At 30.5% G+C, this 9,950-nt stretch overlaps 1 protein-coding gene and 1 pseudogene across 1 annotated transcript; one reads left to right on the top strand and one right to left on the bottom strand.

Moving 5' to 3' along the window:
* Positions 1 to 472: 472 nt before the first annotated feature.
* On the bottom strand, positions 473 to 1,567 carry LOC107637426 (uncharacterized; annotated as a pseudogene).
* Positions 1,568 to 1,685: 118 nt separating this feature from the next.
* Positions 1,686 to 5,739, top strand: LOC148569570 (uncharacterized). The gene is made up of 5 exons (XM_088485123.1): positions 1,686 to 1,689; positions 4,061 to 4,318; positions 4,514 to 4,900; positions 5,088 to 5,230; positions 5,311 to 5,739. The coding sequence occupies exons 1-5, from the start codon at positions 1,686 to 1,688 to the stop codon at positions 5,737 to 5,739; spliced, it is 1,221 nt and encodes a 406-aa protein (XP_088341249.1).
* Positions 5,740 to 9,950: the final 4,211 nt, after the last annotated feature.

Here is a 9,950-nt window from a genome sequence, read left to right as displayed (position 1 = left end):
TAAGTTAAATTAAAAATAATATTTTATAACCATATATTTTTTAAATTTAGTATAACACTATCATCGTTGTTATATAATAAACGTGTTAAATATGTTGTTTTATCTTTATTCAAAGTAAAATATAAATAGAAGAGTTTGAAGTTTATAATATTCTTGAACCATAAGGAGGGAGACATGAAAAAAATAAGAACATATATAACTGTAATAATAGCATGTTAATTTTACACTAAATTTTATATCAAAAAGCTAATAAAAATTTATCGATCGATAACCTAGTATATTGCTAACTTCATTAGAAAAGCACTAACTTCGTTAGAAAAGCAATTGGCATAGGATGTTGTGCTCTTTGTTACACATTTCATTTCAAATCTGAAAAAAGAGTTATAGATAAATTAGTTATATCTATAGTAAATATTTGTACAAAAGTATAAATCATAACATGCTATTAAAATAAAAATAATATTATTCTTACCTAAATATTATTAAAAATCTCTTTGAACACGACATTTGTTGTTGATGACTTTGGATTGCCGTCTTCGTCTAGAATTAAAACCCTGAGGCCACTGCGACTCTTAACTCTTGATAAAGCAACATAAAGTTGTCCATGGGTGAACACTGATTTTGACAAATAAAGCCCTACATGTGATAATGATTGACCCTGACTCTTGTTAATGGTCATTGCAAAGCATACTGTTAATGGAAATTGTCTCCGTTGGAACTTAAATAGCAATCCTGAATCTAAAGGGATCAAGTTCATTCTTGGAATGTACACTTTATCTCCAATATTTCTACCGATCACTACTATCGCTCCAATTATGTTGCTGCCAAGTTCGTTAACTATTAATCTTGTCCCATTGCATAAACATGAAGTCTGGTCTATGTTTCGCAGTAGCATTACAGCGACTCCTGGCTTCAAAGTCAACTTGTGATTGGGTAGTCCCGAATATTTGATGTCATTTAGGAACTCTAGTGTAAACAACTCTTGTTGTACATGTTCATTCTCATCAGCTTGACATGTTGTGTCAGAGCTCAAATACTCCTTTTCCATCCCTGGAAAGATTGTCAAGACAAAATCATTTACCTTCTCGACACTCTCAAGCGTGGGTGCCAGAATTGCCCTACTCTAAAAATATCTGTAATCTAACATGTTTTGTAACAAATTTGGATATGCAAAGTCTACCAAATGAGAGAGAGGGTCATCAGTAGTTGTAATCAATAGATCATCTGAAATTTCAACTTCTGATTCATCACCAACAACAGAGCCAATATTTTCATTTCCAACATCAAGTATCCAATTAGCAAATCTCTTCATTTCACCTTCATCTTGATCCGAAGAAGACATTAGAAGCCTCATATTCGTATGCAGTTTTAGAACATTACAAAATGACCACAGATGGGATGAGTTAATAGCAGATGCCAATATATCGCGTCTACTTTCTTTCGGAATCACCGGAAGTATCTGTCTGAAATCACCTCCTAGAACAACAACCTTACCACCAAATGGTTGATGTGTCTTATGTTGATCGGTAACTGACATAAGATCCCTGAGCGTCCGATCAAGTGCTTCAAAGCACATTTTATTGAGCATTGGAGCTTCATCCCATATTATTAAGCTACTTTGGATGAGCAGCTCAACCTTCAAACTGCCATGCTTGATGTTGCAAGTAGATTCATCAGTAATTATAATGGGTATTGAAAATCTAGAATGAGCCGTTCTGCCACCAGGTAGGAGTAAAGAAGCAATTCCACTGGATGCGACATTTAAAACAATTTTTCCTCTAGACCGAATAGTAGAAGAAAGTCCATTCCAAATAAATGTCTTACCACACCCACCATGCCCATAAATGAAGTAAAAACCACCAGAGTCTGTAATAACAGCATTGAGTATCTCATCAAATACTATCCTTTGCTCATGAGTCATCTTTTGTTCCGTATATAAGTTTGTATGAGTCAATTCATTTGTGTCATATGCTAACTCCTCCTCTATTAGCTTATTCTGAAAAAGGCGAACATCAGACATCTCAGGATATGGCATTGATTGATAGTCTCTTAAAGATCTCGCATTGAATTATAAAGTTAGAATTTTGTTAACTGTTTAGAAAGGTTGCACAACATATGAGTTTATTAGGATAGTTAATAGAATTACATATCCTAACTTTCAAGATGCTTTTTATTCATTGGGACTACTGTATGACGATAGAAAATTCATTATAGATATTTGGTCGTCAATTGAGAAAACTATTTGTGATATTATTAATATTTAATAGTGTTAGCAAACTAAATTCTATTTACAATGCAACTTGGGCATTATTAGCTGACGGGATACTATATAAGAGGAGAAAAATATTGAAAAACCAAAGTATTTTATTATGTGGTAAATCATTATCACATGTAGGATTTTTACTTGCCAAAATCAGTATTCACCTATGGACAACTTTTTAGGTTGCTTTGTCAAGAGTTAAGAGTCGTAATGGCTTGAATATTCTAATTCTAGGCTAAGATAGCAATCCAAAGTCATCAACAACAAATATCATGTTCAAAGAAGTTTTTAATAATATTTAGGTAAGAAAAATAGTATTTTTATTTTAATAACATGTTATGATTTACACTTTTGTACGAATATTTGTCGTAAATTTAACTAATTTATCTATAACTATACTTTCAGACTTGAAATGAAATTTGTAATATAGAGCACAATATCATATGGCAATTGTTTATCTAATGATGTTAGTAAAATATTATATTGTCGATAAACTTTTGTTAGTTTTTTTATATAAAGTTTAGTGCACAATTGATATGCTACCAATACAGTTATATAATTATTATCTTTTCAGGTCTCTTTTTTTATGGTTCAAGAATATTATAGATTTCAAACTGTTTTATTTGTATTTTATTTTAAATAAATATAAAATAACATATTCAATACACTTATTATATAATGACAATGTATTATACTAAAGTTAAAAAATTTATAATTATAAAATACTATTTTTAATTTATCATATCAAATTAAAATATAAGTTCGTACATCGCACATGTTAAGAAGTCACTTAATTAGGAATTAGTATTAGAATTTTAAATTTCAAAATTTTAAATAGAGTTTTTTAATTAGCTAGTGCAAAATTTAAATTTTTAAATAAAATTTTCTAATTTAACGTTCCTTGTTAATTAGGAATATAGTAATTTATTAATTTAAAAATGATTTTTATTGATTTTGTCATAAATAGTATGAATTCTATTATTTGTCGATAAAAATAAATAAAATTAAATACAATCTAAAAATTAATAACCTTATAAATTACGTAAATTTAGAAAAAATATTTAAAAAAAGAGAAAAAATGAAAGTATTTCTATTGTACAGAAACAATATAAAAGATAACAATGTAAATTGAGTAAAAAAAAATTTATAAATGTGGCAAGTAAAAAAATTTAAATTTAAAAATCAAAACGGTTAAGAAGTCCCTTAATTATGAATTAGTATTAGAATTTCAAATTTCAAAATTTTAAATAGAGTTTTCTAATTAGCTAGTACAAATTTTAAATTTTTAAATATTTTTTTAAATTAATTTAATTTTATTGGAACAACATTAGAAATAGAATTAAGTATAGAAGAATGTCAAATTAAAATTTTCTTTTAAATAGTATAAATAACCTCACATTTTAATAAGACTGGTAATTCTATTTACTTTAATATAATCTTTTGTAATTAGCATAATAGCTTATAAATTATATAAAGTTTTAAAAAATATTCTCAAACCTAATTGCTTACTTAAAAATTCAAAAAAAATATTTGAATTTAAATTTAAAATTTTAAACATAATACTTTAATTAAAAATTATAATTAGATTTTTTTTAAATAAGTACATATTAAAAATTAATAACTAACTTAATTGTATCAACAATAATTCATATGAGAAATTTATAACTTTATGACATTAAATACTAAATTAGAAATTAATAGAATATCAATGGTATGAATTGAATTAAAAATAAAACCAAAAGTAATAACCAAATAACTTCAATTTGGGATAAATAAGCATAAACTCAATATCTGTCATAGGACATATAGTGAAAAACTACCTGAATCAAGGAGATATCGCAAATATAAGGCTACGGTTGTACCGGAAAAGATCAAAGGATGCGAGACTCTACAATTTACCATCTTCTAACAAGGTTGCAGCTCTAATAGTAGGAGATTTTGATTCTGGAGATGCAGGGTGTGATATTATAGTTCAATTAAAGTCCGGACATCTGCAAAGGATTCATGAGACACACACCGCATTTATTCCTCTTCAGTACCCTATGATGTTTCCTTACGGTGAAGATGGCTACCAAGAAGACATTCCTTTGCGAGAATCTCATAGGGCTGATGAAAATAGAAAGAGATAGCGTGTCAGTTTAAGGGAGTTCATAGCATTTAGAATACAAGAGAGAAAGGTCGAGTATGCAACCATTGTCAATGGTGGAAGATTATTTCAGCAGTTCTTGGTTGATTGCTTTTCTATTATTGAAGTACAAAGGTTGAGCTACTATCGAAACAACCAAACCAAGGTAAGGAGTGATATATACAAAGGGATTCAAGATGCAGTTGTTAGGGGTGAGACACGTGCTTCTAAAGCAGGTAAACGTATCATCCTACCTGCGTCCTTCACTGGTGGCATGAGATACATGTTTAATAATTGTCAAGATGCTATGGCAATTTGTAAGAAATATGGATATCCAGACCTCTTCATCACAATGATATGTAACTCGAGTTGGCAAGAGATTGGCAGGGTTAATAATCCAAGGAACTTAAAGGTTGAAGACCGGCTGGATATATCGTATAGAGTGTTCAAAATTAAGCTTGACATGATAATATCGGATCTTAAGCAAGGAATTCCATTTGGAGTGCTAGATGCAGGTATTGCTCATCATCCAACCTTATTTTTAGAGAAATATTCCTTTAGATTGTTATAAAATAAATGGCAAAATATTTTCTTACTTAACATATTGTTGATTTTTTATTATCACCCTTAATTTATCAAAGCACATACATAAAATAGATAGTTTAAATATAACATATAATTTTTTTGTCTTTTTGGTATAAGGGATGTATACGGTGGAATTTCAAAAAAGAGGTCCAGACAGGGTAGCAGTTGGAGTTACAAAGGAAGCTTCCAGTGGAGAGGATGCTCAGGTTATTGATGAGATCAAACAATTTTATGATTGCAGACATTTGTCTGCATGTGAGGTGTGTGGAGAACCTTAGCGTATGATATTCATCAAAGGTGGCCTTCAGTAATGAGATTAACATTTCATTTGTCTGGAGAGCAAAATATCATCTTTAAAGATGATGACGATCTTGAAGAAATCGTGGAAGAAGAGGAAGGAAAATGTACGATGTTCTTAGCATGGATGGAGGCCAATAAAAAATTTGAAGCAGATCAAACTTTGACGTATGCTGAGTTTCCAAATCAATTTGTTTATGATAGAGAATCAAGGGAATGGCATCCACACAAAAGAGGGTATTCTATCGGGAGGTTAAATTATGTTCCACCGGGTACAGGTGATATTTATTATTATATGAGAATTTTGTTAGCTGTTCAGAGAGGTTGCACACCATATGAGTCTATTAGGACAATTAATGGAATTACATATTCTAGCTTCCAAGATGCTTGCTATTCCATGGGACTACTGTGCGATGATAGGGAATTCATTGCAGCTATTAATGAGGTAGCTGAACTTGCATCTGGTCATTAATTGAGAAAACTATTTGCGATGCTACTGATATTTAATAGCATTAGCAACCCAGAGCGTGTTTGGAATGCAACTTGGACATTATTAGCTGATGGAATACTATATGAGAGGAGAAAAGCTTTGAAAAACCAAGGTATTTTACTATATCTTTTTTTATATCAAGATTGTATTCTCTTATTATCTTTATTTTTATTAATAATATTAATAATTTTATTTTAGAATTACTTATTAAATATTTCATAAAACCACCCTGTGCTTTTGCTAGGACTAAACATGACTGATGACGAATTGAAAAACCTCTGCCTTATTGAGATTGAGAAGATACTCAATAGCAATGCGAGATCTTTAAGAGACTATTAATCAATGCCATATCCTGAGATGTCTGATGTTCGCCTTTTTCAGAATAAGCTAATAGAGGAGGAGTTAGCATATGACACAAATGAGTTGACTCATACAAACTTATATACGGAACAAAAATGAGTTGACTCATACAAATGCTGAAAGATACATCTATGTGGCAGACGGCAATATAGTTGCAGTCGAAGCTATAGGAACCTTTAGATTATGTTCCACGAGTGGATTTTACTTGGATTTGTTAGAGACATTTTATGTACTGTCATTTAGATGGAATTTGGTTTCTGTTTCTCGTTTGGACAAATCAGGTTATTTTGTTCGTTCGGAGACAATAAAGTCAGTCTCTTCTATAATTCGAATAATATTTGCTCTGGTCATTTGGTGGATAATCTATATAGGCTTGACTTAAATTCCTATAATAATGAAATACTGGAAACAGGTACAAAACGAAAACTAAATGAGAATTCGGCATCATTATGGCACAAACGCCTAGATCACATCTCTAAGCTGAGAATTCAGAGACTCATGTCGGATGAAATTCTTGGACCCCTAAATTTGGCAGACTTTGAAGTCTGCATTGAGTGCATAAAGGGGAAAAGGACAAACGAAAGGAAATTAGGTGCCGAGAGAGCTAAAGATGTCTTAGAACTGATACATACCGATATATGTGGCCCATTTCCTACTATCTCTTGGAATGGACAACGGTACTTTATTACGTTCATTGATGATTACTCTCGTTATGGGTATCTATATTTAATTCATGAAAAGTCTCAAGCCTTGGATGTTTTCAAGTCTTTCAAAGCTGAAGTTGAACTTCAATTTGGAAAGAAAATTAAAGTTGTCAAATCTGATCGTGGTGGTGAATACTACGGAAGATATGACGGTTCAGGTGAGCAACGTCCCTGGCCTTTTGCTCTTTTCCTAGAGGAGTGTGGTATTGTTCCGCAATACACCATGTCAAGCAAACCTAGCATGAATGGTGTTGCAAAGCGAAGGAACCGAACTCTTAAAGACATGGTGAGAAGTATGATTAGTCATTCTTCCTTGCCTAAATCACTCTGGGGAGAAGCCTTAAAGACAGCAGTATACATCCTTAATAGGGTGCCAATCAAAGCAGTTAACAAAACCCCATATGAAATTTGGACTGGGAAAAGGCCCAGTATAAAGCATTTGCATATTTGGGGATGTCCAGCTGAGGCGCGAACTTATAGGCTGCATGAAAGAAAATTGGACTCAAGAACAATTAGTTGCTACTTTGTTGGTTACGATAAGCGTTCACGGGGGTACAAGTTTTACAATCCTGCATCAAGGTCTATTTTTTGAGACGGGAAATGCGAGATTTCTTGAGGATGTTGAGTTTGGGGGGGAAGAAAATATTAGAAATGTTGCTTTTGATTAGGATTCTATAACTGACAATGATCAAGTCCTTGTGCCTATTGTTCAAGATACAGTTATAGTACAAGAGCAAAATGAGAATCCTACTGTAGATTCAGTTACAGTACAAGAGAACAATGAGAATATTTTTGTTGCTTAAGATACTGCTACAGTACCGAAAAATAATGAGAATCCTTCTCAATCCCAACCCATACAGCAAGCTCAACAACCTCAAGAAGTACCATTAAGAGCGTGTTTTTCTTTTTTCTTTTTAATAAATACAAAACGACGTCGTTTTAGTCTTTTTTAATGGTAAGGATGAACGGAAATTACTTTAGGGACTACTATGAGTCCCGAAGAACAATTTCGAGGACGAATTTGAGTAATTATTAACTTTAAGGATCATTTTGAGGCTCGAGTGCAAGTTCAGGGACTACTTTAAGACCTATCTCGATGTTACATTGTAATACATAGAAGATAATACTCGATTAATGAGAACCTACCGCTATGATTCGTGTAATTTGTCTTAATTGTTTAAGCATAACATGTAATTACAAACTATACGTAACGAATGTTGGACCAAGTGGGAGAATGTTAGAATTTTTATTCTAATTGTGGTCCAATTTGTTAATATAAAAATTAGTTTGGATGATGTTGTAATTATTAATTAATTATATTGGCAGCTGGTCATCAAAGAACACGACTGTTCATAAACTTTATAAAGTTTAGGTCCCCAATTCTGATTACACAATAACTAACAAACACACTTTGATTCCATATGAGTTTGTGATTGAAGAATTGAAAGTTTTCAAATTAAATCAAAGAATTTATTGGCAATGGCTGGAGGTACGCAAATTACTGATTTTATAAAATATCTAACAATTGCTTCTTCTATTTCTTATCAGTTGGTAACTTGATATTGATATTTGCATGAGAAAGTATTAGGAACCAATACTAATTGTGTACAATGTGTACAATTAAATGCTTTTAAGTTAATTTTTGAAAACAATATTTTAGAAAATTGGAATAAACTATAAAATATATATATAAGCAATATTTTTAATGCATTAAATATTTATTTATTAAAAATTATTTAACTTAAAAAAATAATGTCAGCCACCCTGGAGTGGAATTAAGGAATAAGAAATTGGTAGCAAATGGAATATGAGATTTTTATAGGCCGAAAACAATTATAATTATATCATCATATAAAAAAATAATTATATCATAGATATTTTAGTAATTTTTTCTTTAAAATCTTTTTTTTCTTATATTAACAAATGTAATTATCTGTGTCATGTACGTGATAAGATTGAAATTATAATTTTAAGTTATTTTATTAAAATTAATTTGAATTATAATAATTTAATTAATAAAAAAATAATGAGTTATGTATTGTTTATTTTTTTTAAATCTAGTATTAATTATATTAACTCTAAAATAGTTATTAACCAATTATAATAATCTACTTTTATTAATAAATCAGACATATATATTGAATGTAACTATAAATAATTTAGTAATACTTAAATTCACTAACAAATTTTTATATATTAATTTACTGTAAAGTAAGAACATATTATTTTGGGTATACAAAACTAAATTATTTTTATATAATAAAAGTAAGCAACCTCTTTTGCGATTCATTATTATGAGGTGATAAGGTGAAGGGAGCAGTAGTGAGTCACTTAATTATTATCCTTAATTCAATTTCGTAGTTACTTAAGCTCCTGTGCTGTATTGCTTCCAAACAGGCAAACACATTTTTCTACATGTGTAGAACGGTTTTATCTTTCTAACACTATAGTAAAACCCTAATTTTTATTTTATTTTTTTAGATAATTATATTTTCACCCAACAAAGTAAAACATAGAAATTAGCATTAAATAACAAACAGAAAGCAATAGAATATAATGATTTTAGCTTCTTTAAAGATACTTCAAAATGAACCCGATCAGCTATTATTCATTAATTCATGATTATTCTCCTTCCAACTTTTCATTATTGTTCTTCTATTTCTCTAGAATAAATCAAATCAAATAAACATTATGCCAAATTTCTTATCAAAATAATTAAGGAGCAGGACTAAACCATATGTTCTCAAATGAGAGCGGTAAAGAAGAATTAATTGGAAAATGACTTATAGTTCTATCAGCCAGAAAGAAGACTCCAATATCATGATCTGGAAATTTTAGTCGACCTGTCTTAGTAATTGGACTTATCTTAGTATTTGCATGGCAGAAAAAGATGCAATTGCCTCCCTTAAATTTATGGTGTGAGAGTCTGAGAGCCGTAGCAGACACAAGACTCACCCTTGTGTAATCCCAGAACAAGAAACGATCACCAATATCAAAAACCTCACACCATCTAAGAATGCTTCTATCCAACTTAAAAACACGAAATTTTCTTGTACGAACTGACCTATAACAGCTACAGGAACTTGATCCACTAATATAATGAATAACTAATAACAACTCCCCAGTGCT

Source organism: Arachis ipaensis, chromosome B4 (assembly GCF_059453495.1).
Source record: "Arachis ipaensis isolate K30076 ecotype BB chromosome B4, ASM5945349v1, whole genome shotgun sequence".
In the NCBI taxonomy this organism is placed as follows: Eukaryota; Viridiplantae; Streptophyta; class Magnoliopsida; order Fabales; family Fabaceae; genus Arachis; species Arachis ipaensis.
The sequence above is the reverse complement of the archived record's forward strand: the minus strand, read 5'-3'. Positions and strand labels throughout refer to the sequence as shown.

Coding starts and splice junctions, on each gene's coding strand:
- LOC148569570 (XM_088485123.1), top strand. Junction 4,319..4,513: donor CCCTATGATGTTTCCTTACG/GTGAAGATGGCT, acceptor CTATTATTGAAG/TACAAAGGTTGAGCTACTAT. Junction 4,901..5,087: donor ATTTGGAGTGCTAGATGCAG/GTATTGCTCATC, acceptor TTTTGGTATAAG/GGATGTATACGGTGGAATTT.